This window comes from Prionailurus viverrinus, chromosome B4 (genome assembly GCF_022837055.1).
Source record: "Prionailurus viverrinus isolate Anna chromosome B4, UM_Priviv_1.0, whole genome shotgun sequence".
NCBI lineage: Eukaryota > Metazoa > Chordata > Mammalia > Carnivora > Felidae > Prionailurus > Prionailurus viverrinus.
In genome coordinates this window covers 2,123,059-2,137,140 of record NC_062567.1, presented here as the reverse complement: position 1 = coordinate 2,137,140, position 14,082 = coordinate 2,123,059, and the positions used below count along the sequence as shown (strand labels likewise).

General features: G+C 45.6%; 1 protein-coding gene across 4 annotated transcripts in view; it reads right to left on the bottom strand.

Annotated features, from left to right (window-relative positions):
* Positions 1-14,082, bottom strand: part of FBH1 (F-box DNA helicase 1) — a 48,765-nt gene that overhangs the window by 29,386 nt on the left and 5,297 nt on the right. For 2 of the 4 annotated variants that reach the window (XM_047866693.1, XM_047866697.1), the window contains exons 2-6: positions 7,214-7,369; positions 4,528-5,129; positions 1,823-1,953; positions 1,582-1,717; positions 120-310 (exon numbers count right to left, since the gene is read on the bottom strand). In XM_047866693.1, coding sequence (XP_047722649.1) covers positions 120-310; positions 1,582-1,717; positions 1,823-1,953; positions 4,528-5,129; positions 7,214-7,369 — 1,216 coding nt within the window. The remainder of the gene's footprint in view (positions 1-119; positions 311-1,581; positions 1,718-1,822; positions 1,954-4,527; positions 5,130-7,213; positions 7,370-14,082) is intronic. The other 2 variants (XM_047866695.1, XM_047866696.1) reach the window with 1 other exon arrangement.

Genomic DNA, 14,082 nt, shown 5'->3' with positions numbered 1-14,082 from the left:
TCCCCTCCTTTCACGGCTACAGAAGCGGGAGCGCGAAGGTGTGCTCTCGGGCTGGAACCCGCAGCAAGCATGGGACCTCTCCCCGCACCCCGGCCTCAGCTCTGCCTCCCATCGTTTACCGGTTGCTGATGTTGATCCCCTTCTCCCTCATGGCATAGAGAAGCACGGCGATACAGTACAGGGTCTCCGTGATGTCTGGCACGGTCACGGTGGAGCTGGGCCGCCTGAGGCAGAAGAGCAGCTGCTGGATGTCATTCACACTGCTAGAGAGGAGCACGATGGCCGCCACCAGAGCCCACACGTTGACACCCTGCGAGGGGAGGGGAGAAAAGACCCAGAACACAATTACTAAAACCACGGCACACAACCAGTGAGGAAAGCCGAGCCTGGGGTTTGGCTGCCATCTCGAATGGCCCGAACTGAGTGCAGACTTCCCACACGGCATTTGGGAAACCATGGGAACCTTTTCTTTCACCCTAGACTCCTTTCTTCTCACCACTTTTGCATCTGAGTTCTTAGTTTTCTCTAGTTAGGAAACATTACTAAAGGACCTAACGTAGGACCTTGCATACTTGCATAGAGAGGACGCTCTCACCTCCCCACCATTCCTGGCCCAGCCAGTGCAAGCTCTCGGGTCCACAGAGACTCAACAGGGTCCAAGCAAGCACACATGACATGGGTACCCGCTTGGGAGGCACCATGGAGCAGAGACACAAAAGGAGACGGCAATCTTTAGGGGAGAAAATCAAGACTGACAACTCTCTGGCACTAAAACATTACTACTACTTACTTCGTGTTATTCTTTAATAATTATTAAACTTTGTTAAATATTAAATAAATGATTGACAATGAATCATGATGGGCACAGCATGCCGTAAGGATCTAAGAAAATGTTCACCAACACGGAAACGATCAACCCTAGGCGTGCGTCTTTTTCATTCTTATCTCACCACACATCTCTTCACTCCAGCCAGCCCGAGAAAGAAATCTCACTCCACCATCACCAGCAACCACTTCAGCAAAGCCAGAAATGCACACGGCTGGATCTCCACCCATCTGCTGGTTGCAGAATACAGGCTGAGGTTGCACGTAGCTTCCGACAGAAAATTTAAGAATTCCTGATCTAGATAAGGAGCCATAGGACTGAGTCAGGAAACTGAAGACTATTTCTAGCTTCCCACTGACTCATGAGTGTCTGTAGTCAGAACCTTAATTTCTCTGGTCCTTTCAAATAACCCAGTTGTTGGCAATGAATGGGCTACCTTGTAAAGAAATCCTTATTAGCCACAGCTTTCAGAGGCCAGATGACCACTTTCTGTTGAAGATTCTTCACCAGGATGGGAAATCAGATAAATGTTCTTAAAATTCCTTCATCATTCCAAGATGACGAATCTATAACAACGTGGTCTGTTATTTCCATAATGGGACCAATGAAAAGACTGAGGCTTCAAAGCAGAGATCAAAGAAAGATTTTGAACATAAATCTAGAACGATCTTCAGCCAAACCCAATACCAATACACTTCTTCCAGCGAGAAAAGGCGCTCCATTCGCCAGCAACTCCCCACAGCCACTTCACTTACCGCAGCAGCCGCGTAGAGATCGGGGAGGTGCTGACGCACGCAGGCCTCTGCCTCAGGGAGGAGGAGGTGATCCCTCAGACTCCACAACGCCCGTCCGGGATCCACGCTTGGGGAGCACTTAGTGGTGGCTGTATAGCTGTACAACATTCACAGCAGAGTCGGTGAGAAAGGTGACCCTCAGCGCTAACGCATGGGAAAGGACTTCAGAGACGGCCTTCTTCCCAGAATAAAAGCAACTCACCGGATGAGGTTGAGCACACACAAGTCCGACTCCTTCTCTATACCGGAGTTCAACAGGATGCCATCCACTTTGCTCACGGCTTGTTCTTCATTCATCAGATATCGGTAATACAGCTTCTTCCAAGGAATGAACTGAATAGTTTAAAAAAAATCCAAAATAACACGCAGGCAATGGCTACAAGACAGCAGATGAAGCCACACACATATAAACAACCTTCTAACACTTGAAAAGCACTTAGAGCTCACAATTCAAAAGCTGGGCAGGTAGGGTCAAAACATTATGCACGTTTTGGTTGGAAACTAGGAGAACTGGGCCCTGGTTTCAGTTCCAACACCAACTTGATAATAGAATCCAGGGAAAGCTAATGCTTCAATTTCCCTTATCAGGACACTAGTACCTCTGAGTTTTAAAGAAGACCAAATAATATGAGAACCATGGCTGTACTAGTATCAGACAAAAATAGAGTCTACGTCAAACACTACTCTGAGAGAAAGAAGGGGATTACATTAAGATAAAAGGGCCAATTCACCAGGAAGATAAAACAATCATAAATATATATGTGCCAAATATCAGAGCTCCTAAATACAGGAAACATAGCAACATAATAGTCATAGAGATTTCAATACCCCACTCTGAAAAAGGAACAGAACAATCTCCGAGCTTGGAGCCTACTTCGGATTCTGTGTCTCCCTCTCTCTCTGCCCCTCTCCTGCTTGAGCTCTCTCTCTCAAAAATAAATAAACATTAAGAAATAAAATAGGGGTGCCTGGGTGGCGCAGTCGGTTAAGCATCCGACTTCAGCCAGGTCACGATCTCGCGGTCCGTGAGTTCGAGCCCCGCGTCGGGCTCTGGGCTGATGGCTCAGAGCCTGGAGCCTGCTTCCGATTCTGTTGTCTCCCTCTCTCTCTGCCCCTCCCTGTTCATGCTCTGTCTCTCTCTGTCCCAAAAATAAATAAACGTTGAAAAAAAGAAATAAAATAAATGCCTTTAAAAAAAGAGAGAGAGATTCCAATAACTGAATCAGAAATGAGGGAGGGGACATTACAAGTGACATCACAGACATCAAAGGGCACGAACAATTGCACATCGATGAATTGGACAATCAAGAAGAAATGACAACCTAGCAAGGCTGACTCATGAAGACACAGAAAATCTCCACAGACTAATAATAAGTGACTGAGTCAGTCACCAAAGACCCCCAACAAATAAAAGCCCAGGACCAGATGGCTTTGCTGGAGAATTCTCCTGAGCATTAATTCTTTTAGAAGAATTCGTATCCTTTCTTCTCAAACACTCCAAAAAAACTAAAGAGGAGGGAGGACTTCCAAACGTATTCTATCAGGCCGCCATCACCTTATACGAAAGCCAGAGAAAGACAGTGTGAGCCACAAAAACGAAAGCTGTTACAGAAAACCGGAAATAAACACATCATGTCATTGTTAGCAATGATAAAAACAGCATCAGTCTAACATTTCATGAGGTGAGCGTAAGCCAGGATATCTTTCCCCAAATCTTCCAGAGCAGAATGGACAAAGCCCTTGCTTATCCCCATCTGTGACTCTTCAGTTCGCGCTGGAGACATCTCAATTTAGTGAGTAGAAATACTAGGACATTGAGTTCCCATCTAAAGGCGGAAAGACCAAAAAAAAGTGGGGGTGGGGGGGGCAGAAAGACAGTTCTCAGAAAGGAGACAAGACCACAAGCAAAGAATGAAGCAAGGGCGACATGAAATTTCCACCCAGATCTTGCATGCTTAGAAGGAAAACATACGAAGTCTGGATACGTGCATCTCTCACTAAATGCCTAAATTTCCAAACTTCGCTACATTTGAAGGCAGAGTTCATCTTCATTTCTGTGGTTTATCTGCACTGGCTAGTCTAAGGGACGTATAAGCCAAGCAAAACATACTCCCAGCCCTCAGGTTTGCCCTTGAACCTGCACCTGGGACGGAAGAAGGGTACCTAAAGCCCAAGCAGAAGGGCAGGACGAAGTGAGCAGCAGGAAGTCTCTTCTGAGAGCACGGGCTGCCCGCTATATCAGCCTCAAAAGGGACACCGGGGTGATTCCGCGCAAGACTCATTTATGAATCACCTACCGTATGTAAAATATCATGGGCACGGTGCAGAATGCAAAAACAAACAGGACCAGAGCCTCCCATCCATGAGCCAACAATGCAAAAGGAAGAGGAAGGTTCTCTAAAACATAACACAGATGTGATAAGCCTCAGACAGAGGGAGAGACTGCTACAGAAACACAAGGAAGAGAAAGTACGAGATTTCCATTTCACTTTTCAAAGAGTGAAGCCTCGAAGACGTAAGAACTCGAAGACGTAAGACCTCGAAGACGTAAGACCTCGAAGGCGTAAGACTCGAACAGAGACAGGAGGGGCCCTTTCCACGGGGTGGGGGTGGGGAAGTGGCTGGACCACCCAGCAAAGGGTAAGGAATATGCAGTCGATGCTCACGATGCAGAAAGCTACTTGGGGAGAGAACACAGGCCTATGTTGAGAACCGAGCAAGGAGGCTGCGAACACATAGGACAAACAAGGAAAGCCTTAAAAGCCCCCAGGGAATCTGGATGTTATTCTGCAGGCAAACAGAAACCACCATTTCTGAGGCGGCACGAAGATCGGAGGTACGCGTTAGGTGGAACTAATCCGCGTGCTTTCAGAGAAGACCTCAGAGAGCCACGCGTGCTGTACGTACCAGTGGATCGCTGATGATCTCCCTCCAGAAGTGGCACACTAAGCTCACGTTCCAGTAGAGATCTTCCACAGGGAGGAAAGCAAAGATGTGCCTCAGGACCTCACTGGGCAGGCTGCCCATGTGGCTCTGGGGTTCCTGGCAAGGCAAGGTCCCCAGGAGCCCATAGTAAGAGTCAGGAATGGGGTCAGGACCGACGTCTTCCACTTCCTGGCTGGGTTCTCCGGACTCCGCAGAGGGCCGGGACACAAAGTCCTCTGCTTCCTGCCTGGCTTCCCGGGGTCTTGGGCATGACAGGAGCAAACGATGCCGTGGCGTTTTCTTAGAAGCCCCGTCCCACTGACTGGTCCCTGTTGCTGGATTCCTCTCGTCCTCAAAGGACCGGGACCGCTTCCTTGCAGGCGGCGCGGACCCTGACGAGCCCAGTCTGGCTTCTCCATCACCTTCTCGAGGCAGGGCACAGTTGCTCTCCGCGGCAAAGATCATTTCCCCCTCCGAGTCCTTAGAGGTGTCCTGGCCCACAGAATTGCTTTTGGCCATGTCATTGGTGCGCCGCTGCTGGCCAGCTAGGAGGAATTCAGTGCCGTACCTTTGACATCCTTGACCTGTATGGAAACCCAAACAGGATGAACAAGAAATGGACAGTGACTGCCGACCCACTGTGGACCCAAACGAGACCGGCTAATTTTTAATTAACGTGTATTAACACAGAGAAGAGAGGATAGATTTAGGTCGAGTGATTACATACATGGCTTAATTGAAAAAATATTTCCATGTGGCTCTATCATATAGTCAGACACATACACGGAAAGAGACAAAGGCCAGTCTCTGGCTGGTCTGAGGACCACATTCCACCTCGCAGTATGTACAAACTGAACACCTGAATGGACAGACAAAAAGTCAACAGCTGCTCACGTGGACACACCCACTAACAAAAACTCACTTCTCCTGGCTTGCTCTTACAAAAGAAAATCTAAGTTTGCATAAGTAGAAAAGACTTCACGTTATTAGGAGTCAGGAAAACCTACTCCTTCGACTCAGTTAAAATCCCTTTATGTTTTTTTCTTCCTGTGAAGCGAACATATTAATTTATCTTAAAATAAAAAGAAAGGAGTCAATATCCTTTGCATATTATCAGAGTGGTACCTAACCTAGTCCACGCATTTATTCGATAAGTATGTATGCAGCACCTGTGATTGAGACAAATAGAAAGTGACACATGAAGATTAAAAAAAAAAAAAAAAAAAAAAAAGGAAAGAAAGGGGCGCATGGGTGTCTCAGTCGGTTGGGTATCTGACTTCGGCTTGGGTCATGATCTCATGGTTTGTGAGTTCGAGCCCCATGTCAGGCTCTGTACTGGCAACTCAGAGCCTGGAGTCTGCTTGGGATTCTGTGTCTCTGACTCTCTCTGCCCCTCCCCGACTCACGCTGTCTCTCTCTCTCTCTCTCTCTCTCAAAAAATAAATAAACATTAAAAAAAAAAAAAGTGAAACATGGAATATACAGTCCCTGACCTCCCAGATTTTTAGGCACTTAAGGGAGTCCAAATGGTGATTTCATACATCACCGATGTATTTTAAACCCTCAGCAATATATACAACAAAATACATGATTCCTTCCTGAAATGGCTGTAGCCAGAATTCTTACTTTGGAAAATAAGAGAGTGGAACAAAACTAGATTTAGCCTTAACAGAATTTATAGAATTTAATATTTTCTACGTTAGGTGAAAAAAAAGTATAACTGATTCTGGGGCAATCTGATAGAAACCCAGAGTTTAAAGTCGATAGGTCTGGGTTAAGGAAACATAGACATGATAATGAAGTCTTTGTCAGCGAAGAACTCACAACACAGAGAAGCTGACTGAATATACACAAAACAAACAAAAGATCACCACTGGGTTTAAACTGCCTCATTAGTTGGTTACAGTTCCAAAAGTGATAAACACATCAGACAATATTTAAAGATGACTAGGTAAGATCTGAGTTGGATTCTGAAGTTAAATACATCAAAGGGAAATAATACAATCAGGATTACACTAACAGGTATTAGTAACAAAAGTAGGGTTTCGTTTGGCATAGAGAGGGGTAATAAGAAAACCAAACTACCAGAAGTAGAACTTGCATGTAATTAATAAGTATCGGGTGATGGCCAAGTCTGAGCCTGCATCCAGGATGGTAACAGGGGAACATTTTGCTGCAGTGGCATGACAGAAAATGGTACTCAAGAATATCAACTTCATGATGTATTTTCCAGTTGATTTGGAATAAAACCTAACGGCATGGAGACAGGTTACTGCAGCAGCCCGGGTACAAGGGGACAAAGGGTACAGCCTACCATGAAAGCACTAGATGAGGGGACCTTCTGGAGAATACTAATGGCCCCAGTGGACTTACTGACGGACTACTGAAAGTCAGAAAATCGCAGTGGCTTGACGCTGATGCACGTCTTCTGCCACGTTGTGATTAAGCAAGCTAACGGAATTCATTCAGCCACGTTTTCCTGGGGCTTTTTAACCAACCATCTATAGTGGATGGAATTTTCACGGAAACTCACAAATAATGAAAAACGTGTCAAACTATTGCAACAAGACTACAAAATAACAGCAGGGATATTTAGAAACACCAGGAGATACTCAAAGGCCACACATGCTACAGATTCTGAAATGGGAGGTATTTTGGGAAGACATACCCCTAGTCCCTCTTTTTGTTCTGGGTCTAGGATAGAGACCGTGGTTCGGGTCTCTGTTGGTCCATCTTTGACCGAAGGGCTGGGTCACAGCCAAGTGACTCCGAGCCAAATGTTGGCAGTCGATGGCTGTAAGATGCTTCCGTTTAAATCGTCTCACTGTTTTGTACCAACAGGCAGAAAAAATGGGACACTCGTTAGTTATCACCAACTCTACAAGCTAGCCAGAAAATTATACTTAACTTCTAGAACCACAGTCACTGTGGACCACCCCAGCCAGCCCTCTCCTTCGTGCCTAAATTCCCATCAACTTTCAGTCATTTTACAGTTTTCTTAGCATTTCTTCCTTAGAATTTAAGGAAGAACCCGAAAATAAGATCCTAAAATGATTCTTTTTATTTATTATACCTTCTGAAAGCCCTGCTCATGAACTGTTTATTCAAAAGGAATTTACCACTAATGGATAAATTGAGATCTGGCATCTTTTCCTTGACTTCAGCCAGGCCATTGATGTTCCCATAATAACCATAAATATTTCAGAGTTGGCTACACCTTTGCAAAAATACTCATTTGTCATCCCCTGTGCATACTAGCTTCTCTGAGTCCCAGAAGCAGAACACAGTGACTAATGAAACAGTCACTGTAAATTCCTTGAGGGGACCACGATGTATGCCTCTCCACCCCCAGAGCATGTCAGTATTGGCGTTGATGTAGAAGACAGGAGCAAAGCCCCCAAGTGGAAGAGAATCGGATACACTCTGGAGGATCTGCAGAGGAGGAAATTTCATACCCTCCCTTAGCAACACATCACAGCACCAACTGTGCCTAGAATTCTGTCTCAGGGGTATTGACATTAGTAGCTTTACATTAATCGTTTCCTATCAGGATATTATTTTCATGTTTAACCGAGACTTCATGCTTCTGTATCTGTTAACACATAGAAGCTCTAACTACCTCCTTATGGCATTAAATAGAATAGTTAGACTACTGTTCAGCATTTTGATTAGTTACATTTAAAAAGAAAGAAAAAGGGGAGAGAAAAGACAGGAATAGATAGGACAGAATTAAAGTTGTCCTTTCCAGAAGATGGTCAAGAAAGAATAAAAGCGGTTTTCACAGGTCCTAAAAATACTCATGTAAATCGTAGTGTCAAATGCCAGAAGCTCACTCAACATTTAAGCATGAAAATGTCTAAAACCAAGTCACTGAGAAGTATAACTATAGCACAATTTGTTTTTTTTATCATTAATCCCCCTTGGCCCTTAACTTCTTCAGAAATGATCCTTCCAAATTTCAGTTCATTCTTTGAAGGCTTAACAGAAGTTTAAAAAAAAAAAAAAAAAAATCTTGGGCAATCCCTATCAAAATGACACCGGCATTCTTCACAGAGCTTCACAGAGCTTCACAATCCTAACATTTGTATGGAACCAGAAAAGACTCTGAATAGCCAAAGCAATCCTGAAAAAGAAAACCAAAGCTGGAGACATCACAATCCCGGACTTCAAGCTGTAATCATCAAGACAGTATGGTACTGGCACAAAACAGACACATAGGTCTGTTTTCAACAGAATACAGAACCCAGAAATGGACCCACAAACGTATGGCCAACTAATCTTTGACAAAGCAGGAAAGAGTATCCAATGGAATAAAGACAGTCTCTTCAGCAAATGGTGCTGGGAAAACCGGACAGCGACATGCAGAAGAATGAACCTGGACCACTTTCTTACACCATACACAAAAATAAACTCAAAATGGATAAAATACCTCAATGTAAGACAGGAAGCCATCAAAATCCTAGAGGAAAAGGCAGGCAAAAACCTCTCTGACCTTGGCGGCAGCAACTCCTTACTCAACAGGTCTCCAGAGGCAAGGGAAACAAAAGCAAAAATGAACTATTGGGACCTCACCAAAATAAAAAGGTTCTGCATCGCGAAGGATACAATCAGCAAAACTAAAAGGCAACTTGATGGAATGGGAGAAGATATTTGCAAATGGCATATCAGATAAAGGGTTAGTATCCAAAAATCTACAAAGACCTTATCAAACCCAACTCCCAAAAAAAGAAGAAATGGGCAAAAGACCTGAGTAGACACTTTTCCGAAGACGACATCCAGATGGCCAACAGACACATGAAAAAATGTTCAACGTCACTCATCATCAGGGAAATACTAATCAAAACCACAATGCGATACCACCTTACTCCAGTCAGAATGGCTAAAATTAACAACTCAGGCAACAACAGATGTTGGTGAGGATGCAGAGAAAGAGGATCTCTTTTGCATTGCTGGTGGGAATGCAAGTTGGTGCAGCCACTCTGGAAAACAGTATGGGGGTTCCTCAAAAAATTAAAAATAGAACTACCCTATGACCCAGCAACTGCACTACTAGGTATTTATCCAAGGGATACAGGTGTGCTGTTTAGAAGGGGCACATGCACCCCAATGTTTATAGCAGCACTATCAACAATAGTCAAATTATGGAAAGAGCCCAAATGTCCATCGACAGATGAATGGATAATGAAGATGTGGTGTGTATATATATATATATATATATATATATATATATATATACACAACGGAGTATTACTCGGCAATCAAAAAGAATGAAATCTAGGGGCGCCTGGGTGGCTCAGTTGGTTGGGTGGCCGACTTCGGCTCGGGTCATGATCTCGCGGTCCGTGAGTTCGAGCCCCGCATCGGGCTCTGTGCTGACAGCTCAGAGCCTGGAGCCTGTTTCAGATTCTGTGTCTCCCTCTCTCTGACCCTCCCCCGTTCATGCTGTCTCAAAAATAAATAAACGTTAAAAAAAATTTAAAAAAAAATGAAATCTTGCCATTTTCAACTATGTGGATGGAACTAGAGGGTATTATGCTAAGCAAGATAAGTCAGAGAAGACAGATATAGGACTTCACTCCTATGAGGAACTTAAGGTACAAAATAGATAAACATAAGGGAAGGGAAGCAAAAACAATACAAAAACAGGGAGGGGAACAAAACATAAGAGACTTAAATACAGAGAACAGAGGGTTGCTGGAGGGGTTGTGGGGGAGGGGATGGGCTAAATGAGTAAGAGGCATTAAGGAATCTACTCCTGAGATCACTGTTGCACTATATGCTACTTAACTTGGATGTAAACTTAAAATTAAAATTTTTTTTTAATCTTGGGGCACCTGGGTGGCTCAGTCAGTTAAGTGTTCAACTTTGACTCAGATCATGATCTCATGGTTCGTGAGTTCAAGCCCCATGTTGGGCTCTGTGCTGACAGCTCAGAGCCTGGAGCCTGCTTCGGATTCTGCGTCTCCCTCTTTCTCTCTGCCCCCTCCCCCACTCACTCTGCCTCTCAAAAATAAATAAAAATGGGGCGCCTGGGTGACTCAGTCAGTTGAGCATCTGACTTCGGCTCAGGTCATGACCTCACAGTTCATGAGTTCGAGCCCTGCATCAGGCTCTGTGCTGACAGCTCAGAGCCTGGAGCCTGCTTCCGATTCTGTGTCTCCCTCTCTCACTACCCCTCCCCCACTCTCACTCTCTTTCAAAAATAAACAAACATTAAAATAAATAAGCAAATAAATAAAAACATTAAAAAAATAGCCTCATTCACGCTTAGAGGCAAAAAATGAATGTGAGCTGTGCCTATATTAAAAAAATAAAATGTACTTGAAATTTTCTACATTGAAAAAAATAAACTTAGAGTCTGATTATTCTCTTTTTGTATGTAAGCATGACTTTACCACCTCTGCTCCAAACCCTTCATATAACAAAAGTCAACAACCTAATCATTTTTGCCTGAATGGGGACCTGTGGTCTGACTGGCAAAGGAAGGTAAAGAAGGAAAAGAAGGTAAACGGTAAAAAACAGTAAAGGTGAAAGAAGGTAAAGCTACAGCGCGCTTTCCAGAATACTGACAAATCCTGACCCCCAATTCGGGTGCTCCGTGTACACCAGGTTCAGCTGCACAATTCCAACCAATAAGCCCACTAACACTACCCACTCCAAATGTATGACTGAGTTTGCTTTTTTAGCAATTCAAATATCCCCAATTGTTTCAGAGCCGGCAAATAGAATGTCTAGAATTAGAAGAGGAGATAGGTGCAAAAAGTTACTAATAGAGAGTATCTTATTTAAAGAAGGTGAAGGTCTACTGCCAAAGTGGCCTGGAGAGAGGGGGAAAGCTGTCACAGGTAAAGTCACAAAAGAATAAAAGGGACATCAAACCACTCGTATCCATACGACTCAGGGCCTTGGGGCCAGCTCAGACGTGCTCAGCTAACCCGTACGAGTCAGGTAAAGGAAGACTTCCAAAAGGCAAGACACACAGAACCAGTTCGAACACCGGGGCCAATCAAGGGCTGAGATGCCCACCCAAGTCTACAATATACCCCTAAATTCAGCTTTCAGAAACTTTTTAAAAACTTTTTTTCAATGTTTACTTATTTTTGAGAGAGACAGAGCATGAGTGGGGGAGGGGCCGAGAGAGAGGGAGACACAGAACCCAAAGCAGGCTCCAGGCTCGGAGCTGTCAGCACAGAGCCCGACGCGGGGCTCAAACTCGTGAACCTCGAGATCATGACCTAAGCCGAAGTCGGACACTTAACCAACCGAGAAACCCAAGCGCCCCTGGAAACTGTTAAACCAGACAGTAGCTGACAGCAGGTGTGTATAGACGAGGTACTAATACAGACGCCACTCACCCTGGAACTTTTTCTGTAAAAGTACCTGAGAATGGCTTCATCCCAGCCTTCCCCAGCTGACTAACTATAACAATGATGCCATAATGAGAACACAGAGGCACTGAAAATGACCATCAACCAGGTAGTTATGCCTTAAACACATGCCCAGGAGTCAGACCGAGAAGAAGTGTGCTCCAAGCAGGTAAGGAACTAAGTCTTTCCCGCTACTGTACCCTCTGCACACAGCACCTGTTCAACAGTCACTGAGGGTGAAGGAGGAGGAGAGAGCAGGGAAGCAGTTAGGTTGGGGGGCACAGGACCCCAAGCTCCAAGATCACAAGGAACTGGCCACAGAACTGCCTGCATGTGGAACTCAGCAAGGGCAGACCACACAGGGGGGGCTCCTAAAGGCACTGCCCCAGACAGACAAGAGAACATCAGGAATACCCAAAAGGAACTGTTTGTGGAAAAGCAGGCAATATGGACAAGGTAGGTATTTATTTTGTAAAAATACGTCAGAATCTTAAATGTTTGTGGAGAGAATAAAATGTCTGCAGAAACCTTACAAAGGCACAAGAGCAGAGGAAAGACGTTAACAGGTATGAGGGGAACACAGTGCCCTGCTTCCGGAGGGTTCTGGTATATTCCCGTGTATTCTGGCGTGAAGCCATCATGGAGGAAGCTACAGTTAAGAGCGGCGGTAGGAGCAGGGCGCCTAGGCCAAGAGATCTGGCTTCTGGACATCGCCCATCTGAAATGGCGTCCCCTGAGCCCGTGACTGCCTACCTGGGAGCCAGAGCTGACACTCTCACTGGACTGACACATCACAAATTACTTGTCGGACTTCAGCGAGAAGTCAGAAAAACTAGCCTGTTATTTTCTCTGGCCCTCAGATCTCGGAGACATGACGCGCCGTGACCCACTGCACTGAGAGCCAGCAGCCCTGTGTCCGGCTACCCTGGAGTCAAATCCTTGAACTAAAGGGCTGTGTGGCACCTTCTCAGATCCGGAATCGGAAGACCGCCTCCGCCTGGGAGGGGCAGTAACCACCGAAAGCCTGGACTCCCTTATCCTTAAAAACAGCAATACGATAGCCTGCCACGCTGAATGCACAGGATGGCTGAGGCCCAAATGAGACAGCGTACAGGAAAACACTTCATGACGTCCCATCGAGGCTGACATGTGAGAATGAGAGTCCACCACACCAGGGCGTCTCCTGAAAGGCCCAGGATCCACTGTAACAGCAGGAGGGTTCTTGTGAGAGGGTAAAAAAAAAAATACCAGAGCAAAATTCTAACCACCTCTCCATTCTTATTAACAAGCCAGCGGTTCAAATATAACTTTTCAAAACAGATGCTCAAATGCTGCCTCCTCCTACTGAATCACCCGAACCTCGCGGCATGCCTCCCTCCTCTGACCGGCAAGCGCACGATGCTCCCCTTATTGTTCGAAGCTGCTGGAGAGTCTCTAAGGAGCACAGGTGGAGAGTGCTCTGTGACAAGCTCGCAAGGTTAGGCCCGTGCCATAGGGGTCCCCTGCGCACCACAGCAGGCGTCTGCACCCCTCTTGGGACCCTGGCACAGTGACTAACAGACATGTATCATCTCCCTCATGCCAGGACAGGGAAAGACTGAGAACATACGAAAGCCGTTTTGTCACACAGAACTCTGCCTGTTCCTACACTGCTTTTTCTGTCATGGCTTTCGTACAGCCTGACATGTGTCCCCAACCCCCACTCTCATGGCCGCCCTTTCGAGTACCCACAGCTCAGACCGCGAGCACCTCAGGTTCCCACTCTCTGCTGTCTGACTTCAAAGTGGTGATTACCGGGAGGAATTATGACCTTCACCCATCATCCAATCTCTGCACAGATGCCATTCTGTCCTGTGCCAGGCCCGCTGACAGAGGCTGGACCCTCGCCAGCCTCCCTGGAACTAGTTATTCTCAACCTCTCCTAGACTAGCAGCCCCTCTACGGCTGAGAACCCACTGTATCACCTTATCCCTCAAAGTTCTGAGGACAACTCCTTGCAAGTAACAGAACTTCCAGTACTCGATGAATGAGAAACACGTGGCTGTGGTTCCTCGATCCTGTTTTCATCTGTCGGCTTCACTCCAGGATCTCTGCTGCACGACAAGTCACAGAAAGCGGGGTGCTTTTGGTTTTGTGGCACAGACAGTGGTTTCTCTTCTTCCTCAGTACA